The sequence below is a fragment of the Rana temporaria genome, chromosome 4, assembly GCF_905171775.1.
Source record: "Rana temporaria chromosome 4, aRanTem1.1, whole genome shotgun sequence".
NCBI classification, from domain to species: Eukaryota; Metazoa; Chordata; class Amphibia; order Anura; family Ranidae; genus Rana; species Rana temporaria.
Window position 1 is genome coordinate 474,374,621 of NC_053492.1, and position 25,516 is coordinate 474,400,136.

Here is a 25,516-nt window from a genome sequence, read left to right on the forward strand (position 1 = left end):
CATTTCCGACAGCAGAACACCCCCTCCCCCCAGCTTCTCAACTTTAATCTTTAATGTGACATGTCATTTTGCTTAGGGCCCCAGGGAGGTCAGGATTGGCAGTGGGTGGCACTGATGGGCTCTGATAGGCACTGATGGGTTCTGATGGGAACTGATTGGCAGCACTGGTGGGCACTGCTTAGCAGTACTGATGGGCACTGGTAGGTGGCACTGATGGGCTCTGATAGGCACTGATGGGTTCTGATGGGAACTGATTGGCAGCACTGGTGGGCACTGCTTAGCAGTACTGATGGGCACTGGTAGGTGGCACTGATGGGCTCTGATAGGCACTGATGGGTTGTGATGGGAACTGATTGGCAGCACTGGTGGGCACTGCTTAGCAGTACTGATGGGCACTGCTTAGCAGCAGTAACTTTCAGTGTGTCCCGTTTACACAATCCGATAATTGGCTTATTTTTTTTCTCCTCACACTTTCAGCATGAGGAAAAAAAACTGAATTGTCCTGGATGGGAAGTAGATATATCCCGGCTGGTAATGTCGCTGCAGCTTTTACTTTTATAATTTGTTTGCTACATAATGAAAAAAAATGTTCCACAATAATACAAAATGTACACAACACCTCAGAACCTCTAAGGGCTTCACATTGGAAACTGGAAACTAAACCAAAATCTGATCTCTTGGGTGAGGATTATTGGCTGCTCTGGAGAAGAGACCCATTTTGTTTTCTTTCTTTGCTCCAGTTTTCATAAATCAGACCCAATTTTTGCACATTTATGGGACATATAAAAAAAATGGAGCAACAAATATAATAAAAAAATATATATATATAATGGAAAAAATACAGAGTAACAAATGATTCTCTTTTTTATTTAATCCTCCCAGAACATGAGCCTTGATCGGTATGAAGAGACCCACAATCAGCAGTTCTCGGCCACCTTTGCAAGTATAAGGATCACCTGTGTGCATAGCAGTCCCTGACCAATCAGACTGAAGCCCCGCCCTCTCTCCAGGGTATAAATCTCAGGTCAGGGCTGAGGGTCAGGATTACAAGTGATCATCAAGATGGGATCTTCCAGGACAGGAATGGGCTTAGCACTGCTGTTGTGGAGCTTCAGTCTGTCCTGGTTGCTGTGTGAGGCCAATGGACACTTTGAAAGCTCCTCGCTCCTCCACTGTGCTCTGGACAAGATGGAATTGTCCTTTTCTATGCCCAACCAAGGGGCGGCCTCTTCCCTGAAAGTGTTGGGTAAGTCCCTTCCTTCCTGCTGCAGGACCCCCTATCTAGACGGTGCTGCCTGGCCCTGTGTTGATCACATGCACTCTCCCAAGGGAAAAAAAGCTCTAGCAATACACACCCAACTGCATGTGCAGCTTGTCCCCCCTGTTCTGTAATGGGTTGGGGACAGTGGAAGAAAGGGAGGGACAGGTTCAAACTTTTTTTGTGGATCTGTGTAAACGCACAGATCTACATCCTGTCAGAGGAGACCAATGTGTGTTCCCAGTACGGAGGAACACCACTTGGATCCTCCCCCCCCCCCCCCCCCTAGTGTTAACCTTTTTCCTTGGCAGTCACATTTATATAGTAATCAATCCTTTTTATATAGCACTGATCGCTGTATTAATGGTCCCAAAATTGTGTCAAATGTGTCCGCTGCAATATCGCAGTCACGATAAAAACTTTTTTTTTTTGTTTTTTTTTTAGCACAAAAAACGCAAGAGGTGATCAAATGCCACCAAAAGAAAGCTCTATTTGTGGGGGGGGGGGGGGATTATCAAAATATTATGTGGGTACAGTGTGGCATGACCGCACAATTGTCTTTCACAGCACTGAAAATTGGTCTGGGCAGGAAGGGGGTGAAAATGTCCGGTATTGAAATGGTTAACCGCTTCTCGCCCGGTCAATAGTAAATTGATGTCCGGGAAGTGGTTGTGTTATCCTGACTGGACGTCTATTGACGTCCAGCAGGATAACATGCCGGCGCGATCGGTGATGCGGGGTGTCGACACCATGCATCTCCGATCTCGGTAAAGAGCCTCCGGCGGAGGCTCTTTACATCGTGAGCAGCCGTGGCTGATCACGTGATAAACAGGAAGAGCTGTTCATCTCTTCCTCACTCGCGTCAGTAGACGCGAGCTGATCGGCGGCTCTCCTGACAAAGGGGTTCGCGCTGATTGTTCATCAGCGCAGCCCCCCCCTTGGATGCCCCCACTGAACCGCCAGGACTACCAGGGAAGGGGGCAACATGTGGATGGCCAGGTACATCCTCCATGGCCATCCACATGTAAAAAAAAAAGCACAATAGATGCCAATCGGTGCCCACAAATAAGCACTGACTTGCAACATGGGCCCTGACTGTCAAAAAATGGTAAATAAACAAGTGATGCCCAGCAATGCCATCAGTGCTGCCTATGAGTGCCTACCAGCCCCGCCTCATCGGTGCCTATCAGTGCCCGTAATTGAAGAGAACTACTTATTTACACGTTCTGATTTTTAAGTTGAGGTGAAGTGTGGGTCCCCCCCCCCTTTGTAAAATATCTCAAGCTCTGTCAGATTGGATGGAGAGCGTCTGTGATCAGCAATTTTCAAGTCTTGCCACAGATTCTCAATGGGATTTAGGTCTGGACCAGGCCATTCTAATACATGAATAGGCTTTGTTCTAAACCATTCCATTGTAGCTCTGGCTGTACTTTAGGGTCGTTGTCCTGCTGGAAGGTGAACCTCCCCCCAGTCTTTTACAGACTCTAACAGGTCTTCTTATAAGTTTGTCCTGTGTAGCGCTACCCCTGCAGGAGCCGCTGGTTGTTTGTGGGATCGGCGTATTGAGTTTCCTTGCAGGGTGTCTAGGGGTGGGTTGAGGCAATGAGCGAAGGTCCAGTCATCAATTGGATTTTCTTCAATGCTTTATTCCAAGGAATAAGACAAGATCGGCAAGGTTGATGAAGCATAACAACTCTAGTATCAGGCCTTGGATATGAAAAGAGCAGTCCTGCTCTTTGGAACAATGAGATCAGTTTGTCGCCACTCCAGCCACAGTGGGTGAAGTGCCCCTGGACAGACTTCTGCTACAAGCCTGGCAGCCAAAGTGTCACTTGTAGATCGCTGGGAGGAACAGACCTCTGCCACAGGCCTGACTCTGGACCTCTGCCACAGGCCTGACTCTGGACCTCTGCCACAGGCCTAGCGATTCAGGGTGCAATAATTGGATTGAGCGAATACTCCCAGTAAATTTCAGTTGAGGTCACCGGTTGACAGCTGCAATATATTTGTCAGTATCGTGGTCACCAGATCCCCGATGGTTCGTTCAGGCCTCCTGGATAACCTCTCTGGGTTCTCCCTGAGCCGATTCCCCACCGCACAGCTCTCAGCTTAGGATCCTCTTAGCAAAGGTTGGGAACCCAGCAAGTCGCTGGGGCCCCTTTCATTATCGGGATGAAGCTCCGCATGGTGCGCAACTCCAGCCAAGTAGGCCATGGTGGCGGGGGTCAATGGATGCGCGCACCCTGAAGATGGATGCCGCACCTGGAACTCGGACCCTGCGGAAGGAAAGAAAAGGATGGACCAGAATCAATGGCACCTGCCCCAGATATACCCTTCCCCAGCATGCCCAGCGAGGGAAAAACTCTAATTGGCTGCTGGGCAAAAGTGACTCTGCCAGAACCCCTCTGGCGCCAACTGCCACCCAGGGGTGGAAACGCACCCCTGAAACGCAGACTGACCTATAAGACAGTTCTGGAAGGACAGCAGCCCTGCAATTTAACAAATTGTGAATGGGAGCAAAATAACTCTCCCATTCCCCATTAACTTTAGCGTAGTGCCCATACTGAAAGTAAGGGGGCGCTACACCTGTATTTGGCTCCATCCATCTTCCCGTCGACCCTGACCAGCTTCCCTGTCAAAGCATCGACACCACATGATTCTGCCACCACCATGTTTCACAGTTGGCATGATGTAATCGGGGTGATGTGCTATTCTGGTTTTCTCTCCCCCCCCCCCCGCCATGTAGCATTTTGCTTTTAGGGCAAAATGCTATCTTTGGTCTCATCTGACCAGAGCACCTTCCACCACATAGGTTCTTGCAAACGGGGAACTTCTTATGGCTTTCCTCCTGACACGCTTTCATAAAGGCCAGATATGTGGAGTACATGACTAATGGTGTTTTTTTTTTATTTTTTTTGGGGGGGGGGGGGTTCTATCAGAGGGGCTGAATACAAATGCACATGACACTTCAGATATTTGTTAATTCTGAAAACCATTTATCATTTTCCTTCCACTACACAATTATGTGCCACTTTGTTGGTCTATTGCATAAAATGCTTTTTTTTTCTTTTTTTATTTTTTTTAAGATTTCCAGGATGAATTTCAGAATTTTGCCAATGACTCTGCTTGTGGGATCTGGGTGAGACATGGATCCAATAACACAATGGTGATCGCTGCTTCCTATGATGGATGCTACGTAAGGGAAGAGGTAAGCCTGACATCACTGACTTGGACTTTTTGATATGATCATGGGCCAACCAATTCCAAAGTTGTAGGGTCCCAATAGAATCCTGAGAAACTATAGAAGTGTTCTAATCCATGCTATTGTGATTCATTCCTTGGTTGTGTAGAGCCAAGACTGCCCAGGTTTGTCTGGCAACCATTGCCACAAATAGGAGATCGTTTAGCTGTTGCCAGAACAAGCAGTGAATGGGAATCAAATCGGAACACCTGTTCTGATGTTTCTTGAAGGCTATGCCCTTTAGAAGTTTTCTCTCGTGGCATCTTCAATATGGATGTTCTCCATTCACTTCTGTCCTGGACAGTCCTCGGCTCTAACCCTTCGTTGCCCAAAAATTATAATTCGAGCTCTACAAATGCTTGACCTGAATTGGCTATGAGTGGAAAGCCCCTGGTAACTCGTATAATAAGTGTCTAAATCCTTGGTAAGATGGGAGGTTTGGACATGGTTCAGCAGGTTTTGGGAGAATGGGCTGAGACAACTCGACTTGGTTTGGTGTAATGCAGATGTCTCCAAACCCACCTGCAGGCTGAGTGGCTCTTTGGAGGAATAGCAACACAAAGGCCAGATAAAGAGCCTATGGCTTTGTTTACTTCTACTCCCGCTGCCCCCCTAAAGGTTTAAAGGCCCGTAAACTAGCCCTTTGCTTCAAAAGTTTGAAGACCCCTTGTGTAATGCTATATTTTATTTTCTCTAGGGTGAGGAATATATGATGGTTCTGCTTCTGGAAGACGTTGTTGATGGTTCTGTTGAGCAATACAAGACCGAGAAGAGATGCCCAATACAGAATGGTAACATGTCTAATCTTCTAAATGTGAATTCTCATGGCATAGTCCCTCGAAACAAAGCTATACAGCTTTCTCAATTGCAGGTTGTATTGGGAATCACATGGCATGGTCCACCTGACACAAGCATGTTTAATTCATTACTGGAGGGGGGGGGGGTTTATTGGAACAGAAGTAAGGGTAATTCACACCTTGTGTCTCTAAAGCCCTAACTGCATAAATCTGATGTACTGCATGTTGCTAGAAGACCTTTGTTTCTTGAATAGAAGCCCTGGATGCCCCCAGCCCTGATGTCTGCTCTGCTGTTGCTAAAGAAGACAAACTGTCCTGTGCTGACACACCTGTAACCAGTGACTCCTGTGCTGCAATGGGATGCTGCTACTCCTCGAGCGATGCTACAATGCCCTGTTTCTTTGGCGACAAGTGTAAGTTGGATGTTGGAAAGCCGTATCAGCCTGAACATGCCTAGGACCAGTCTGTAGGTAAAACATGACCTGCTATTGGCAGGTAAGGTTGGTAGTACTTTGGCATAGCCAAAAGCATTTAAATTATTTAAAGCCCACTAGAATGTACTTGCTGAAAACAATACTTGCTCAATGGTGTCTTGCCAACTTGACATTTTATTTTAGACCAAGCCATGACCATGGTGACCTTTCAGGTACACTAGACAACCCTCTGGGTTTCCATAAGACTTTGTATAGTCTGCTCTATAGTCTGCTCTAAAAAAAAAAAAAAAAAAATAGTGCCCACTGCAGTATCGGTGGCTAGATAATTGCAATGTCTGATATACATGGTGACAACCCAATCTTGTTTTCTACAGTGACCACACAATGCAGATTTGATGGCAACATGGTGATTGCAGTGTCCAGTGAACTGACCATGCCATCTCTGCATCTGGACTCCGTCAGGGTGATTGGATTGGACTCCTGCAGTGGACTTACAGTAGATGCCACTAACTCATTTGTAGTGTTCAGGTTCCCATTATCCTGCACCACAGCATATCAGGTGGGTAATAAAATAGTCTGGATATATTGGAGTTTGACCCTCATGTGGCTGGCAGGCAAACCTTTGCTTTCCCTTGTAGTATAATGTACAATGAGACATTATTGGTCTAAGAACTTGGACTGCAAGATTTGGTCATAAACTCTTGGCTACAATTCTGGTCTTGGGCTGCCACCTTTTGTAATTTAATAAGTGAATGTGATACAGAAAGTTGAAGTCTTATGTTGGGTGGTACTGCTTCTAAAAGCTCATTGACTGCCTGCCTATCATTTGTTGGAATCAACTTCTCGTTCTTTCACCCAGGTACCTGATGGTCCAATGAACTATGAAGCTACTATTGAAGCTGGTAGACAAATCCAGACCTGGCAAGGATCTTCTATTACTAGGGACAGTACAATGAGGTAATATGTACTACAGCAGGATTGCTCAAAGGATGGGGGAGGGGAGCACTGCATCTCATCCTGTACTGTTTTCTAGGGTGACTGTGCAATGCAGCTTCATTCAAACTGGTATTGTGCCCCTGCTGAGTTTTACAGTCAACACTTTGCCACCACCTCTTCCTGTCAGTACATCTGGTCCTCTTGAGCTGGAGATGAGGATTGCACAAGGTGAGAAGTCTTCAGCTTGCTAGTAGTAAGCCAACATGCTTCCACTAGTCTAGTGCCCGTTGGTAATCTAAATGATTTAGAAGGCACAGTACTACAGAATTAAAGTCTGAACTAATTACTATGGCTTGCCTCTCTGCAATATTGACCTTTGCTTGTACAATGTATGTCCCTGGAAGGGCAGAACCTGTTTGGGGGGGGGGGGGGGGGTGGGTGGAGAATGTATGGGCCTTCTCAACCTAGGAAGAGAGCTGGGCTTCTGAAAGATGGTGGTGATGCAGGGCAACACTGATACAAGTTCGGTGAACTTTTGACTGCCAAGAACACGATGACGTAAAAGACTACGATGAGCCAAGAAAATGGGAGTTCTGAGCCTCGGAATAGGGGGAATAGAAAACCTGTACACTAATCTTTTTTCCGGGTGGGGAGGAGTCAACGGCATACAGATTGTCGGAGTTAAGTTGTATTGCTTGTGTTAGAGGCTAACATTGTGCCATCTTAATCTCAAAAGGGTGCAGAAATGGGCATCATCTCAAAGCAAGTAGATGGTTGTTGCCAGGCTAGCATATGGTAACGGGCCTTCTGTCCTCAATATATGCAGATTTCATGCTTGTGGGGCCAGGTATCACTGAAATCATCACATTCATAGTTGTTGCCCATTCACCTGTTTTTGACTTGGGTTTTACATAAGTCTCTTTCCTGGGGTTAAGAGGTGTTTGAGTTTCCTTATGTCAAGCAAAAGGCATGTCCTTTCCAGGGTCCCTAAACACAGCCATTAAAAAAATACAAGTTCTTGCCCTGCATTTGTAATGGTCTTTTATGTAATGCAGATTTCGACTATGCCTCATACTACACTGATGCCCAGTACCCTGTAGTCAAAGTGCTCAGAGACCCAGTCTACCTGGAGGTTCGCCTCATCGGCAGAACAGATCCAAACCTGGTCCTTGTCTTGAATGACTGCTGGGCTACCAACTCTGCAGATCCTATGCCCCTTCCTCAATGGCCCATCTTGTTTGACAGGTGAGTAATGGAATCTGTAGAATGGAAGTTATCCCGTCTACCTTGTGCAGATCTCAATTCTCCAATCTTTTGGCTTTTCAGTTGCCCTTTTAATGGAGACAACTACTTGAGCCAGCTGATTCCTGTTGGCGCTCCTTCACAGGCTGTACCCATACCAAGCTACTACCAGCGCTTTTTGGTCAGCACCTTCACATTTGTGGACTCCACCACCCAACTTGCCCTTGAAGGATTGGTAAATGAATCAATGTCTTGTATGTCTCTTTATCGAATGCTTTGCTGTGATTTAATTGTGTATATATTTGTCTTCAGGTATACTTCCACTGCAGTGCTTCTGTTTGTGTTCCATCTGCCAGGGACAGCTGTGTGGTTTCTTGTGGTCAAAGGAGTAGTGAGTATTTTATATTCAGGTGGCAGAATCTTGGGTTTTTCACAACACTCTTTAAAATAAAGTTCCCCCTTTAAAGAGAATCTACTATGGAATTTAAACTTTCATCCTATCTTTTTAGGGAGAATGGCTGAACTTCAGTCTCTGAAGAACACGGTGACTTCTCAAGGACCTGTTGCATTTGTGTCTTTGGCTAATGAAGAAATCCTAAAACTGGAAGGTAATCTGGGATGGGGGTAAAAGGGGAGGAGGTGGGGGGCTGGTAGGGTGGTTGAGGTTCAAGTCTAAATTATTTTTCTTCCCTACTAGGTACTGATCCATCAGACTACTCCACATTGGACCTGGCTAGAGCGCTAGTAACTGCTGGGGTTGTTGGGTCTGTGGCTGTTGCTGTTCTAGGCTTGTGGATGTACCGCAGGAGTCAAACATGTAACCTGAAAACTGCAAATGTTTAAATAAACAATTTTTTCTAAATCTGTCTTTTACTAGCTTTATTCTCAACATGGTTCCAGAAATGTGTAAAATATCGGCTTTGTTGCCTGAAATTGAAGCTGGTCAGACATGGCTTCCACCCTAAAATACAGAACAGGTTATCCTTAATGGCTGAGCTAGCAAGTCAATTCTCCTAGCCCAATTTCTATTTATGGACAATTATGTGATGAGCCGGAATGCTTAAAGTTGCTCTCAAGCTGCTTTAGTTGCTGTAAAACGATTTGTCAAATAGTCGGTGATTCACTGAGAATTTGTTCACCTTGTGAGTCAATTGGGAGACTCGACCATGCTGTCCCTGTTGCCTATTAGGGTTGTGATAACAGGAAGGTCTACAGACCTTGTATCTATTACTCGATGTACAAGTAGTGTTCCTGTTAGTCAGTGGCAATCCTTTGGAGATGGTCCTAGTTTCTGACAGGCACGCTACCTCTATCCATAACTTTGGCTAGGCACATCTCCTGATTTCAGAAACTTTACCTTTGCTCTTGTCCATCCCGGGCTTCCTCAAACCTAGCCTCATATTTATTTTTTTTGTTGCTGGAAGGCTGAACCTTATGTCTCAGCAAGCACCAACTTTCCCATTGGGGTGTGTCACGTTAACTGTCTCTTGCTGCACTCAAATTGCTAGACGTGCATTTCATTCCAAATTGCAATGTTACCGAATTCAAACCTATTTAAGATAACAAATTCAGACGAATTTTAATCTTTTTCCAAATAGAATGGAAAAAGAATAAAGAGTACAGAAAATAAAAACGCAATACTCTAAATATTTGAATTATAAACTTTTTCCCAAACTTAAATATAATTTGAAGAACTATCTTCCTAGTCAAACTTTAACTTTTGGGGAAAAATAAATGTCATTCTTTAATTTTCGGAAGATGGTTATATTCATATTTGAATACATAAAGTCAATTTTGGGGAAATGGTTAGGTTCTGTTTTGAAATTTGTTAGATATAAATTTCTATTCTGTTTAGATACATTTTTTAATTTTTCGTAAAAGTAAAACCAAACTGGCATATAATCAAATCTGAATAATTTAAAAATCATCTTAAATATAAAATACATTTGAATTCAAACCAGAATAAAATGAATATTGGAAATTGGTTTATTTTCTATAAGTTGTTGGAATAAACAATTGGTGTAGAGCAGGGGTGCCCAACCTTTTGAAGAGCGAGGGCCACTTAAGCAACTTGGTAAGCAGTCGTGGGCCACAATGAGTGGAGCGGGTGGATCAGACCACTTGGCTCTACAGAGCCACTCTACTCAGCACACCAAACTCGCAGAAGTCTATGGCTCAGTGCAGGTAACCCACAGGTGCACTTCTCTGTACCTGTGGATCAGTTTGAAAGTGACCCAGTAACCACTGCAGAACAGATATGCCCATATATAATATACTAGCTGAATACCCGGCGTTGCCCGGTCTTCCTATCTTAACCTTTTGGGGAGGAAAATCATAGTAATATACCCATCTTTTATATAAGGGTGTAGGTAAGGGTTAATTTAACGGTCATATATTTTTATTTAGCATATAAGTAATATGTGTAGCAGGTATTATTGAAATATCTCCAGGCGTACAGAAGTTATGTGGGAACATACATTTCCCATTGATTTGCATGGGACTTTAAACAAAAACCCCGACCCTCAAACTATAGGATAGTTAATTTATCCCTTAACTACCCCCATTTGTAAGTGGACATGTAAGTAACATGTGACCAAGTGTTATCGAAATATCTACAGCCGTTTGGAAGTTATGAAGTAACATGTATTTCCCATAGAGTTGAATGGGACTTTAAAGGGAAACCCTGACCATGGCAAATGAAGGTGGGTAAGGGTTAAACCACCTATCCTATGTTTGTTGCTGCCATATAAGTAACATGTGTGCCAAGTTTCATGTTACTATCTTTAGCCGTTTGGACGTGATGCTGGAACATACATACACATGTTGAGTTTTTTTTATATATATATATATATATATAGATATATATATATATATATATATATATATATATATATATACACACACACGTAAAAACTTACTTACTTAAGTAGTCTATCCCAAAACGGGAGGTCGTGGGCCACATCAGAGGGCTCCGCGGGCCACTGGTTGGGCATACCTGGTGTAGAGAAACAAATATACCCATTTTTCAAATGGAACAAATTAACATAGTTAAATTCAAAATTTTATTCTATTTGCCAAAATTCTAATAGAATTAATTTTAAATAGAAAGGTGTGGGGTTTTTATATTCAAACTTTAAGAATTTTATGAAAGTTTGTTAAACTTTTTTCCAGTGTTGGCCCATCCTATAAACTGTAGCATACTTCCCCCCCCCCCCCCCCCTCCCAAACTTGGACTGACTAAAGGTTTCAAGAATGGGAGAGCACCTTGTGCATATCAACTGTATATGGGATCAAGCCTATTGGGGTAGGCAGTAGGGCTGGTAATGTCACTTGGCTATTAAAAGATTGCTGTGATGTTACTGCTCCAGCTTCCATGTAATATGCGTGTTGTGGTATTTCAGACATTTAGTTATTCGAAAATGTAAAATTTAAGTATTGGAATGTCATTTGAAATTTGTTAGTGAATATAACTTTGGATGAGTTATCAAATCATGAAGGCCGCATCCTGAACGTATGGAACATAACGATCTAATTACAAACGTTATTTTGCTCCATTTGTTTAGATGCAGCATTCGTTATTTTGGATTATTTGTTACATTCATTAACTGCCTAATTTGAAAGGAAATTCCAATACCCATATATTTCCAATCTTTAATTTTTTGCAATTTGGGGGGGCGGAATTCTAAAGTCAAACTCAATTTGAAAATTTTGGATTTCCAAATTAAGCAAAAAAACGAATGGAACGCATTTTTGTCAGTGCACATGTCTAACTGCAATTAGCTGAAGTAAAATGGCGTTGGCTTCATCTTTTGATTAAGTTGAGCTGTCTGGTTTTGTCTAATCACCTGCTGACTTGGCACGGTGGCACCATCCACATTTTGTTTCCTGACTAGTCTGACCTCTTGCCTCAGAGTACATCTCTGCTGAATGAAAGGACTGTGGTTCAAGAGTCAGCGTATAACTCAAACGTTTTTTCTCCTGCGGTTCTGGTCTGGAGTCCAGAAAGAATTGAAGAGACATGTCCTTAACCAAGTAGTCAGCAAAGGGCTCCACTTCTGGGGGAGAGGTGGTTACTGGCCTTTTTACATTTGTGCCACCCATAAATCTATCTGGTTGCTCATCTTTTCATTGGAAGATACAGCTTTGGTCTCGGACGGTTGGACCATCGAGTCAAGCACTTCTGGCCATGTTGGTTAATCGGTCACCTTAAGCCTCTGTGCCAGAAAAAATCCTTTGCTCCAGCAACAATAGACAAGTTCTGCTAGCCAACGTGTTTCTTACCGTCTCTAGGGACGGCAATCTCAATTCCAGCAGATGTGATTTTAAGAGGAGTACTGTTACTCAGAGGGATGCCTAGTTCCAACCCTCAGAGCTGTCTTCTGACAGACCTGTTTCTACATGGGTCAAGACATCATCATGCAGCATATATCTGCTGGTTGGGGTCTCAATCCACACCTCCTCCTAGACAGGGATTTCTGTCAAGTATACGGAGGGTTCTCAGAACTCTACAAGAGATAGGCTGGCTAGTCTTTCAAAAGTTCTTGTGACTTCTACGCAAATCTTTACTCCATCATGGTTCAGGATACATGGTGTTTGCCACTAGAGCTTACTGGTGCTAGGACGCCGATAATCCTGGCTTTCCTCTCTTCCCCTGTCAGCGTCTCAATACCTGGTGGGTTCCTGAGGAGGCATTATCAAAATAAATAAAAAAATGTGTATATACCGTGCTGTAGCTCAAAATAAATATATAAGTGGCCAGCACAGCCAAAGACAACTGGCAAAAAATACACCTACAAAAAGTGCAGTTCTCATATATAAATCTTGACAGTGATAATATAAATTCTGTGACCAAGTGTAAGTCATAACATTTGTATGAGTATAAAACACAATAAGGAGTATAAAAGTGATCAAAAATTATCTTAAATGTCCACCAGTGTGAGAAGAGAACTGATACCAACAGTCCCAATGCAATGGCCAGTAACATTGGGTGAGCATCACTGGAAGGAGAGTCATCAATGGAAAATATAGAAACTTGCAAGGGGAACCACCACCGATTGTGTGATGGCTTACTGGAGACGGTGGACTTAAAGGGGCATACACCTCTTAAGTCATCCAGGCTTATGATGACATTCATTGTTTAAAGTGAAGATCCAGGTAGCTACACTCACAGATCCGGATAAAAGCAGCACGGGTCCTCAGCAAGTTACCAGTGAAAGATGCAGTTGGAAATCACACAGAAAAAAGGAGGATATCCACACGTTGCAACCAAAAAATAAAGGTGTTAACCCATTGTGTGCTGGCATGAGGTAGGGCCAGGAATTTATTATTTTTACTAGTCGGTGCCCGCCCACTGTCAAATGACAGCGGTGCGGCTTTCATTCTGGGACGCCGTCATATGACAGGGTACCAGAACGGCCACTCGCGTGCGCGCGAACCTGATCTCTGTAAAGAGCCGCGTAAGCGGCTTTTTAAACATGTGATCGGATGTGTCGAATCACAGCTGGTCACATGTAAACACGGAGATGCCAGTAATCGGCTCTCCTCACACTGACAGAGTGTGTGGTGAGGAGAGCCAATCAGCGGCATCTCCATGCAGGGGGACATCTAGGAATGTAATCAGGGCACTGATTACAGTGTAGCAATGTAGTGGCAGCAATCAGTGCCCATTACAGTATAGGGATGTAGTGTCGCCAATCAATGCTCACCACTTCCCATTAGCAATGTCAGTCAGTGCTGGCTATCACTGCCACCCAGTGACGCCTATTAGTGTTGCCTATCAGTGCCCATAGGTGGCGCCTCATCAATGCCCACCAGTTCAGACTATCATTGCCGCCTCATCGGCGCACATCAGTGAAGAGGAAAAATAACTTGGTTACAAACTTTACTGACAGAAACTAAGTAAAAAACATATTTTTCAAAATGTTTGGTTGTTTTTTTGGTTTGTAAAAAAATAAAAAACCCAGCAGTGATTAAATGCCACCAAAAGAAAGCTCTATTTGTGTGAAGAAAATGATAAAAAATGTGTTGGGGTACAGTGTAGCATGACCGCGCAATTGTCATTCAAAGTGTGAGAGCACTGAAAACTGAAAAAATGGCCTGGGCAGGAAGGGGGTGTAAGTGCCCGGTAGGCAAGTGGTTAAATAAAAACATTTAACCACTTCCTGACCGCCGCATGTAGATATACGTCGGCAGAATGGCACGGACAGGCACATCAATGTACCTGTACGTGCCTGCCTAGACGTGGGTCGGGGGTCCGATCGGGACCCCCTCCGCTGCGTGCGGCGGTCGGATTCCCTCGGGGAGCGATCCGGGACGACGGCGCGGCTATTCGTTTATAGCCGCTCCGTCGCGATCGCTCCCCGGAGCTGAAGAACGGGGAGAGCCGTATGTAAACACGGCTTCCCCGTTCTTCACTATGGCGGCTGCATCGATCGAGTGATCCCTTTTATAGGGAGACTCGATCGATGATGTCAGTCCTACAGCCACACCCCCCTACAGTTGTAAACACACACTAGGTGAACACTAACTCCTACAGCGCCCCCTGTGGTTAACTCCCAAACTGCAACTGTCATTTCCACAATAAACAATGCCATTTATATGCATTTTTTGCTGTGAAAATGACAATGGTCCCAAAAATTGTGTCAAAATTGTCCGAAGTGTCCGCCATAATGTCGCAGTCACGAAAAAAATCGCTGATCGCCGCCATTAGTAGTAAAAAAAAAATAATTAATAAAAATGCAATAAAACTATCCTCTATTTTGTAAACGCTATAAATTTAGCGCAAACCAATCGATAAACGCCTATTGCGATTTTTTCTTACCAAAAATAGGTACAAGAATGCGTATCGGCCTAAACTGAGGAAATTTTTTTTTTATATATATGTTTTTGGGGGATATTTATTATAGCAAAAGGTAAAAAATATTGAATTTTTTTCAAAATTGTCGCTCTATTTTTGTTTATAGCGCAAAAAAAAAAAACGCAGAGGTGATCAAATACCACCAAAAGAAAGCTCTATTTGTGGGGAAAAAAGGACGCCAATTATGTTTGGGAGCCACGTCGCACGACTGTGCAATTGTCTGTTAAAGCGACGCAGTGCCGAATTGTAAAACCCCCTTGGGTCATGTAGCAGCATATTGGTCCGGTCCTTAAGTGGTTAAAGCACATTTATTTATTTTAGGTACTTATGTAGCACTTTTACATATACATTGTACATTCACATCAGTCCCCGCCCTCAAGGAGCTTACAATCTAATGTTCCTAACTCACATACTGGGGCCAATTTAGACAGGAGAGCCAATTAACCTCCCAGCATGTCTTTGGAGTTTAAGAGGAAACCCACGCAGGCAGGGGGGTCAAGTCCTGGGAAAAAAAGTGTGAGAACTCACCTAAGACCCCCCACCTCAAAAATAAAAAAGTGTGTTCCCATGTGTTCCTGCAGGACTCAAGCCCTGCCCCCACAGCACTGCCCACCTCTGCCCCCTTCACCCCCCTAGTAATGTCCTTCTCTGCCCCCCCCCCCCCACAGTAATGTCCAACTCTGCCCCCTTCACCCACCACAGTAATGTCCTCATTTTGCCCCTTCACTTCCTCCCCCACAGTAATATCCATCTCTGCCCCCTTTACCCCTCCCCAATAATTTCCTCCTTTGCCCCTTCAACCCCCCCCCCCCCCCCAATAATTCCCTTTTCTCCCCCCTAGTAATGTCCTCTTCTGCTCCCTTCACCCCCCCCCCCACTAGGGTGACCACGTGTCCCGGATTGCCCGGGACAGTCCCGCATTTTGCAGGTCTGTCCCAGGCACCTTCATTCCAGGACAATACAGTCTCCCTGAATGAAACTGGCACAGCCACCCCCCGAACCAATCAGATGCCCCCCAAAAAAAGGCAGCCACATCACCGTTACTCACTGACAGTACTTGTCCTGGCCGGGAATGCCTGAAAGAGCACAATCCCCACCCCCTGCTTGTGATTGGAGAAATCATAAATCCCGCCTCTTGTGTCCAATCACTGTGCTGTGATTCTTTACAGCACAAGCTGACTTTTGGGAAGGGAGGGTGTCCCTGAATCGTAGTTTGGAAATGTGGTCACCCTACCCCCCACAGTAATGTTCTCCTCTGCCCCCTTCACTCCCCCCCATTAATGCCCTTCCCTGCCCCCTTCACCTCACCCACCCCACAGTAATGTCCTCCTATGCCCCCTCACATCAGTGTCCTCCTCTGTGCTGTGGTGAGGCACCACTACCGAGACACTCACATCAGTGTACTGCTACTGTCCTCCTGCTCTCTGCTGTGGTGAGGCGCCGCGGCCACCGTGACCCGAGTGTTACTGCCTTCCATTAACCACTTAAGGACCGCCTCCTGCACATATACATCGGCAGAACAGCACGGCTGGGCACAGACACGTACCTGTACGTCGCCTTTAAGAGCCCAGCCGTGGGTCGCGAGTGACCTGGTCTAAAGCTCCGTGACCGCGGGACCCGCGGACCCCGATCGCCGCCGGTGTCCCGCAATCGGGACAAGTCTCAGGAGCTGAAGAACGGGGAGAGGTGAGTGTAAATAAACCTTCCCCGTTCTTCTCTGTGGCAGTGACACTAATCGTCTGTTCCCTGATAAAAGGAACGACGATCAGTGACGTCACACCTACAGCCACGCCCCCCTACAGTAAGAATCACTCCCTTAGGGCACACTTAACCCTTTATGCCCCCTAGTGGTTAACCCCTTCACTGTCATTGTCATTTTCACAGTAATCAGTGCATTTTTATAGCACTTTTCGCTGTGAAAATGACAATGGTCCCAAAAATGTGTCAAAAGTGTCTGATGTGTCCGCCATAATGTCGCAGTCACGAAAAAAATCGCTGATCGCCGCTATTACTAGTAAAAAAATATATATTAATAACATGACATGTTAGGTATCAATTTACTCGGAGCAACATCATCTTTTATATTTTACCAAAAAAAAAACAACAGGAATTATATTGTGTTTGTCTGCACTAAAATTCATTAAAGTGTATTATTTTCAAAACAATTTGCATTTGAAAAACGGCTGCACAAATATGGTGTGACATCAAAAAATTGCAAAGTCCGCCATTTTATTCTCTAGGGCCTCTGCAAAAATATATATATAATGTTTGGGGGTATTGGATATTTATCTTTTGCAAAATAAATGATGATTTTTACATGTAGGAGAGGAAAGTCAGAATTGGCCTGGGGGGGGAAGTAGATAAATCCCGGCTGGTAATGTCTCTGCAGCTTTTACTTTTATCATTTGCTACATAAAGAAAAATACAAAGTAACAAATGATGCTCTTTTTTTATTTTTATTTAATCCTCCCAGAACATGAGCCTTGATTGGTATGAAGAGACCCACAATCAGCAGTTCTCGGCCACCTTTGCAAGTATAAGGATCACCTGTGTGCATAGCAGTCCCTGACCAATCAGACGGAAGCCCCGCCCTCTCTCCAGGGTATAAATCTCAGGTCAGGGCTGAGGGTCAGGATTACAAGTGATCATCAAGATGGGATCTTCCAGGACAGGAATGGGCTTAGCACTGCTGTTGTGTCCTGGTTGCTGTGTGAGGCCAATGGACACTTTGAAAGCTCCTCGCTCCTCCACTGTGCTCTGGACAAGATGGAATTGTCCTTTTCTATGCCCAACCAAGGGGCCACCTCTTCCCTCAAAGTGTTGGGTAAGTCCACCACCCACCCTATCCTTTTCTCTCTCTTTTTTTTTGTGTGTGTGTGTGTGTGTGTGTGTGTGTGTGTGTGTGTGTGTGTGTGTGTGTGTGTGTGTGTGTGTGTGTGTGTGTGTGTGTGTGTGTGTGTGTGTGTGTGTGTGTGTGTGTGTGTGTGTGTGTGTGTGTGTGTGTGTGTGTGTGTGTGTGTGTGTGTGTGTGTGTGTGTGTGTGTGTGTGTGTGTGTGTGTGTGTGTGTGTGTGTGTGTGTGTGTGTGTGTGTGTGTGTGTGTGTGTGTGTGTGTGTGTGTGTGTGTGTGTGTGTGTGTGTGTGTGTGTGTGTGTGTGTGTGTGTGTGTGTGTGTGTGTGTGTGTGGATCAGTGTGATATTATCCAGGATCTGCCCTAGAATGTGTCTAGTGACTGATGGGTATACTTCCTTATTATAAAGTGGAACGGAAGATTATCCCCGCCAGTGGCGGTGTGTCCATAAGGGGCGCAGCCCCCTCTCTCCTGCCACCCCTTTATCGCCAATAGATTAGCGCTTTGCATGAATCTATCTCTGGTCGTTGTGCCCGGCCCCTTTTTGGGAGCCTGAATTACAGCGGAGGGGTGTTCCCCAATCTCATAGGCGTCAAAAAAAGGTGAACAGCGAGGGCCATGCTGGGCGCTCGCAGTTCACTCAGTTGTGTTTTAGGAAAGTGAATATTCACTTTCCTAACACTGAACTGCCAATCAGGTGCTGGGGTCTGTTACCTGTCACCTGATTGGCTGAAACGACAGGCGCTGTGATTGGATGCCCATCATAGAAGACATCGTGGAGGACACCGCCATTGTGACCCGCTGCCCCACCAAGACACAGTAAGTGCCGGTGGGTGAGGGGTGCGCAGTGGCTGCAATTGGTGTTCACAAATTTTGAGCACCAGCTGCCACTGTTCCTTCCCTCTTGCATTCTTTATTCTGTGCCCCATTGGGGAAATTTCCCTTCACTTCCTGCACCACAAAAGGGATCAGTGTTTTATCCAGGATATACACTAGAATGTAGCCAGTGTCCTGAGATATTAAAGATCTAGTGACTGGATGGGTCCACCTCCTTATTACAAAGAGAAACTTAAGATTCTTCCTCCCCCCCTTACATCCCTTCATCTGTGCCTCATTGGGGAGATTTCCCTTCACTTCCTGTACCACAGACAAAACAGGAAGTGGGGAAATCTTTCCAAGTGAAGGAATCCCTGGTTTCCACCAGAAATGGTATCAATGGTGTTGCTACACCCAGGACCCTGCATTCATTATATCTGGTCTCCCACAGGACATGGAAATGCAATTTTATTTGTATATATAAACTTTTTTACTTTTCTCATCAGCAGCCTTGTGTCTGGTTTTAGCTTGTAGGAGGAGCTTTCATTCTCCTGACTGTCCTATGGGGCTGCAGGACCCCCTGTCTAGACAGTGCTGATCACGTGCACTCTCCCAAGGAAAAAACCTCTAGCAATACATGCCTAACTGTGCATGTGCAGCTTGTCCCCCCCTGTTCTACAAACTGATGGGTTGGGGACAGTGGAGGAAGGGGAGGATGAGACAGGGTTGAAACTTTTTACACAATGCAGAGGATTGGCCCCCTAGGTTCCACAGTAAGTCTAAAGTACGCTTAACTGTGTAGATTCATTATATATTCATATATATATATATATATATATATATATATATATATATATATATATATATATTCACTTTAAGATGCACTTCTGGGGTGTTTTCAAAGTAATCTCTTATTCAAAATAAATCATCGATCCATTGATGGGAGGGTTTGCTTTTAGCTAGTGACTTAAATTGTCAGTCTGCAGTGCTTGGATACGTTCTGATTTATAGTTGAGCTCTGACATGTAGAGTGACTTCCCCCCCCCCCCCCCCCTTAAAAAATGGCTTAAGCTCTGCCAGATTGGATGGAGAGCATCTGAACAGTAGTTTGTATATCTTGCCACAGATTCTCAATGTGACTTAGGTCTGGACTTTGACTGGGCCATTCTAACTCATGAATATGCTTTGATCTAAAACATTCCATTGTAGCTCTGGCTGTATGTTTAGGGTCGTTGCCCTGAATTTGGCTCCATCCATCTTCCCTGTCCCTGCTGAAAAGCATCCCCACATTACGCTGTTACCACCATGTTTCACGGTGGGGATGGTGTATTCAGGGTGATGTGTAGTGTTAGGATTTCCTCCCCACATAGCGTTTTGCTTTTAGGCCACAATTCCATCTTTGGTCTCATCTGACATGTTTGTCCCCACATGGCTTCTTTCAAACGGGACTTCTTATGGCTTTCCTCCTGTTACACTCATAAAGGCCAGATATGTGGAGAGCGCGACTAAGGCCTCGCCCACACAATCGGAGTCTGCCCCATCGGAGAACATGTTGTTTCCTCCGATGGAATTCCGTTGTGAGTTTGGTCGGGGTAAAGCCCGATCGTGTGTACAGGGCACAATTGTCCTGTGAACAGATGCTCCCACCTGAGCTATTGATCTCTGCAGCTCCTCCAGAGTTACCATGGACCTCTTGGCTGCTTCACTGATGAATGCTCTCCTTGCCCGGTCAGTTTAGGTGGAGGGCCATGTCTTGGTAGGTTTGCAGTTGTGCCATACTCTTTCCATTTTCTGATGATGGATTGAACAGAGCTCCGTGAGATGTTCAAAGTTTGGGGGGGGGGGGTTTAACCTAACCCTGCTTTAACCTTCAACTTTATTCCTGACCTGTCTGGTTCTTGGCCTTCATGATGCGGCTTTTTACTAAGGTTCTCCTTGGAACCTTAGACCGTTTTCAGCAGACATGTCCGGCCGGAGATTTCTGTCTGATGGTTGTACACACCATCAGACAAAAATCTGCGCGTACACGATCCGCGGTGACGTGGCCACGGCGACGTGCGTGGCCCTGGAAGTTCAAAGCTTCCACGCATGCGTGGAATCACTTCGATGCATGCGAGGGATGGCGGCCGATCGAACATGTACGGTGAGTCTGTACAGACGACCAAACATGTCCGACAGACAGGCTTCCAGCGGACATGTTTCTTGGCATACTAAGAAACATTTGTCCGCTGCAAAACGGTCGGCTGGACAAATGTCCGGTCGGCCGTAGACACGACCGAACATGTCTGCTGAAACTGGTCCGTGGACCAGTTTCAGCAGACATGTTCGGTCGTGTGTACGGGGCCCAACAAATCGGAGGACTTGACATTACAGCTGTAATTAAATTGCCCACCGGTCTCCATTTACTAATTGGGTGACTTCTGAAGGTAAATGGTTCTACTAAATTCTTTGGAGGAGGGGTGCATTTCTAGCAGTAAAGGTGCTGAATACATATGTAGGTGACACTTTTCAGATCTTTGTGAATTCTGAAACTTTTTTTTCTCTTTCCTTTCCTTTGTTGGTCTATCACACAAAATACACCACAAAAAAAGTAACATGACAAAATGACTTTCAATGCTCTGTAGTTTAGCTGGTCTATTAATCTTGTGCCATTCTGCCTTCAGAAGTGGATGTGACACCAGTTTGGTATAATGTGCTTTAGTAAGAAATCAACTTTTTTTTTTTTTTTTTTTTTTTTCAGATTTCCAGGATGAATTCCAGAATCTTGCCAATGACTCTGCTTGTGGGATCTGGGTAAGACATGGACCCAATAACACAATGGTGATCGCTGCTGCCTATGATGGATGCTACATAAGGGAAGAGGTAAGCCTGACATCGCTGACTTGGACTTTTTGATATGATCATGGGCCAACTCATTTCAAAGTTGTAGGGTCCCAATAGAATCCGGAGAAACTATAGAAGTGTTCTAATCTATGCTAGTAGATCATTCCTTGGGTGTGTAGAGCCAAGACTGCCTAGGTTTGTCTGGCAACCATTGCTGCCACAAATAGGAAATCATGGGTTGCCAGAACAAGCGGTGAAGGGAATCAAATCGGAACACCTGTTCTGATGTTTCTTGAAGGCTATGCCCATTCTTTAGAAGTTTTCACTTGTGTCATCTTTAGGACAGAAGTGAAAGAACTTTCAAAATGCACAGTACTCTAACTCTTCCTTGCCCAAAAATTACAATTCCAGCTCTACAAATGTTTGACCTGTACTTGCTATGGGTGGAAAGCCCCTGTAAGCTCGTATATGAAGTACCAGAATCCTTGGTAAGATGGGAGGTTTGGACATGGATCTGCAGGTTTTGGGAGAAAGGGCTGAGACGGCTCAACTTGGTGTAAAGCAATGTCTCCAAACCCACCTGCAGACTGAGTGGCCTTTGGTCTTTGTGTTACTATTCCTCCCACTGACCACAAAGCTTTTGGCTTTGTTTACTTCTACTCTACTGCCCCTCTAATGGGCCATAAACTAGACCTTGTTTCAAGACTCTTAGTGTAAATTTATTTTTTCTCTCTAGCATGAGGAATATATGATGGTTCTGCTTCTTGAAGACATTGTTGATGGTGCTGTTGAGCAATACAAGACTGAGAAGAGATGTCCAATACAGAATGGTAACATGTCTAATCTTTCTAAATGGGAATTCTCATGGCATAGTCCCCCTGAAACAAAGCTATATAGCTTTCTTAACTGCAGACGGGTTGTATTGGGAATCACATGGCACAGTCCCCCTGAAATAAGAGCATGTGGCTTAGTCCATTACAGAGGGGGGGGGGGGTTTGGGACAGAAGTAAGGGTAATTCACACCTAGTGTCTCTAAAGCCCTAACTGCATAAATCTGATGTACTGCATGTTGCTAGAAGACCTTTGTTTCTTGTATAGAAGCCCTGGATGCCCCCAGCCCTGATGTCTGCTCTGCCGTTGCTAAAGAAGACAAACTGGCCTGTGCTGACACACCTGTAACCAGTGACTCCTGTGCTGCAATGGGATGCTGCTACTCAAGCGATGCTACAATGCCCTGTTTCTTTGGCAACAAGTGTAAGTTGGATGTTGGGAAGCCGTATCAGCCTTAACATGCCTAGGGCCAGTCTGTAGGTAAAACATAACCTGCTATTGGCAGGTAAGGTTGGTAGTACATTGGCATAGCCTAAAGCATTTAAATTATTTAAAGCCCAGTCTAGAATTTACTTCCAAAAAACAATACTTGCTCAATGGTGTCTTGCCAACTTGACATTTTATTTTAGACTAAGCCATACTTGGTGAATGGTGACCTTTTCAGGTACACTGGACAACCCTCTGGGTTTCCATAAGACTTTCTATAGTCTGCTCTTTAATGTTGCACTCTTCACTGCACTTGTACAGATGTGAGGTAGATTAGACTATTCATAAATCGTATAAAGAAAATCGTGCCCACTGCAGTATCGGTGGCTAGATAATCGCAATGTCTGATATACATGGTGACAACCCAATCTTGTTTTCTACAGTGACCACACAATGCAGATTTGATGGCAACATGGTGATTGCAGTGTCCAGTGAACTGACCGTGCCTTCTCTGTATCTGGACTCCGTCAGGGTGATTGGATTGGACTCCTGCAGTGGGCTGGCCAGAGATACCACTAACTCCTTTGTAGTGTTCAGGTTCCCATTATCCTGCACCACAGCATTTCAGGTGGGTATTACAATACAGTCTGGATATATCAGAGTTTGACTCTCATGGTGCTGGCAGGCAAACCTTTGCTTTCCCTTGTAGTATAATGTGCAATAAGACATTATTGGTCTAAGAACTTGGACTGCAAGATTGGTCATAAACTCTTGGCTACAATTCTGGTATTGGGCTGTGATATCACTTGGTGAATATTGGTTCAGCTTTCACCAAAAATTGCAGATGGCACCTTATGTATCTTCTCAGTATTGCATAATTCAGAATTCCAGCATGATGTATGGTTGCTACATTCATAAGTGATCTGACTTGAACTTGCTTAACTGGTACTCCAATACTCTACCATCAACCCTACTTCTGTGCTTATCTTAAACATGTTTAACAGACACTCTTCATAGGTTTCTTGTGGTGTAGAGAAAGCCACTCTTTGTATTTTAATAAGTGAAACTGTTACAGAAAGTTGAAGTGGGTGGTACTGCATCTAAAAGCTCATTGACTGACTGCCTATCATTTATTGGAATCTTCTCTTGTTCTTTCACCCAGGTGCCCAATGGTCCAATGAACTATGAAGCTACTATTGAAGCTGGTAGACAAATACAGACATGGCAAGGATCTTCTATTACTAGGGACAGTACAATGAGGTAAGATGTACTACAGCAGGATTGCTCATATGGGGGGGGGGGTGAGAACTATCTAATCCTGTACTGTTTATTTAGGGTGACTGTGCAGTGCAGCTTCATTCAAACTGGCATTGTGCCCCTGCTGAGTTTTACAGTCAACACTTTGCCTCCACCTCTTCCTGTCAGTACATCCGGTCCTCTTGAGCTGGAGATGAGGATTGCACAAGGTGAGAATAAGTCTTCAGCTTGCTAGAAGTAAGCCAACATGCTTCCACTAGTCTAGCGCCCATTGGTAATCTAAATGATTTAGAGGGCACAGTACTACAGAATTAAAGTCTGAACTAATTACTATGGCTTGACTCTCGGCAATATAAACCTTTGCTCATACAATGTATGTCCCTGGAAGGGCAGAGCCTGTTTGGGGGGGGGGGGTGGGTGGAGAATGTATGGGCCTTCTCAACCTAGGAAGAGAGCTGGGCTTCTGACAGATGGTGGTGATGCAGGGCAACACTGATACAAGTTTGAACTTTTGACTGCCAAGAACGCGATGACGTAAAAGACTACGATGAGCCAAGGAAATGGGAGTTCTGAGCCTCGGAATTCAGCACATCGGGATTTGTACACACGATTGGAAATTCTGATTGGATTTCTTTCCCAATTGGGGGGGGGGAATAGAAAACCTGTACACTAATCTTTTTCCGGGTGGGGAGGAGTCAGGAGCATACAGATTGTCGGAGTTAAGTTGTATGGCTTGTGTTAGAGGCCAACATTGTGGCATCTTAATCTCAAAAGGGTGCAGAAATGGGCATAATCTCAGAGCAAGTAGATGGTTGTTGCCAGGCTAGCATATGGTAACAGGCCTTCTGTCCTCAATATATGCAGATTTCATGCTTATTGGGCCAGGTATCACTGAAATCATCACATTCATAGTTGTTGCCCATTCACCTGTTTTTGACTTGGGTTTTACATAAGTCTCTTTCCTGGGGTTAAGAGGTGTTTGAGTTTCCTTATGTCAAGCAAAAAGCATGTCCTTTCCAGGGTCCCTGAACCCAGCCATTAAAAAATTACAAGTTGTTGCCCTGCATTTGTAATGGTCTTTTATGTAATGCAGATTTCGACTATGCCTCATACTACACTGATGTCCAGTACCCTGTGGTCAAAGTGCTCAGAGACCCAGTCTACCTGGAGGTTCGTCTCATCGGCAGAACAGATCCAAACCTGGTCCTTGTCTTGAATGACTGCTGGGCTACCAACTCTGCAGATCCTATGCCCCTTCCTCAATGGCCCATCTTGTTTGACAGGTGAGTAATGAAATCTGTAGAATGGAAGTTATGCCGTCTACCTTGTGCAGATCTCAATTCTCCAATCTTTTGGCTTTTCAGCTGCCCTTTCAATGGAGACAACTACTTGAGCCAACTGATTCCTGTCGGAGCTCCTTCACAGGCTGTACCCATACCAAGCTACTACCAGCGCTTTTTGGTCAGCACCTTCACATTTGTCGACTCCACCACCCAACTTGCCCTTGAAGGACTGGTAAATGAATACAATGTATTGTGTGTCTCTTTATCTAATGCTTTGCTGTGATTTAATTGTGTATAAACTTGCCTTCAGGTATACTTCCACTGCAGTGCTTCTGTTTGTGTTCCATCTGCCAGGGACAGCTGTGTGGTTTCTTGTGGTCAAAGGAGAAGTGAGTATCTTATATTCAGGTGGCAGAACTGACTGGCGGCAGAATCTTGGGTTTTTCACAACACTCTTTAAAATAA

At 44.7% G+C, this 25,516-nt stretch overlaps 1 protein-coding gene across 5 annotated transcripts in view; it reads left to right on the forward strand.

Moving 5' to 3' along the window:
* The first annotated feature begins 997 nt into the window (after positions 1 to 997).
* Positions 998 to 25,516, forward strand: part of LOC120938107 (zona pellucida sperm-binding protein 4-like) — a 110,197-nt gene continuing 85,678 nt past the window's right edge. Inside the window, exons 1-12 of one of the 5 annotated variants that reach the window (XM_040351820.1) lie at positions 1,018 to 1,246; positions 4,345 to 4,466; positions 5,197 to 5,290; positions 5,551 to 5,709; positions 6,105 to 6,289; positions 6,590 to 6,687; positions 6,764 to 6,894; positions 7,722 to 7,911; positions 7,993 to 8,143; positions 8,221 to 8,299; positions 8,418 to 8,516; positions 8,606 to 8,770. In XM_040351820.1, the coding sequence (XP_040207754.1) occupies positions 1,063 to 1,246; positions 4,345 to 4,466; positions 5,197 to 5,290; positions 5,551 to 5,709; positions 6,105 to 6,289; positions 6,590 to 6,687; positions 6,764 to 6,894; positions 7,722 to 7,911; positions 7,993 to 8,143; positions 8,221 to 8,299; positions 8,418 to 8,516; positions 8,606 to 8,751 (1,638 nt within the window). In that variant the 5' untranslated portion in view covers positions 1,018 to 1,062 and the 3' untranslated portion in view covers positions 8,752 to 8,770. Of the gene's footprint in view, positions 1,247 to 4,344; positions 4,467 to 5,196; positions 5,291 to 5,550; positions 5,710 to 6,104; positions 6,290 to 6,589; positions 6,688 to 6,763; positions 6,895 to 7,721; positions 7,912 to 7,992; positions 8,144 to 8,220; positions 8,300 to 8,417; positions 8,517 to 8,605; positions 8,771 to 21,171; positions 21,294 to 21,990; positions 22,085 to 22,352; positions 22,509 to 22,954; positions 23,140 to 23,673; positions 23,772 to 23,846; positions 23,978 to 24,861; positions 25,052 to 25,132; positions 25,284 to 25,361; positions 25,441 to 25,516 lie in introns of those variants that run through there. The other 4 variants (XM_040351822.1, XM_040351824.1, XM_040351821.1 and 1 more) reach the window with 4 other exon arrangements.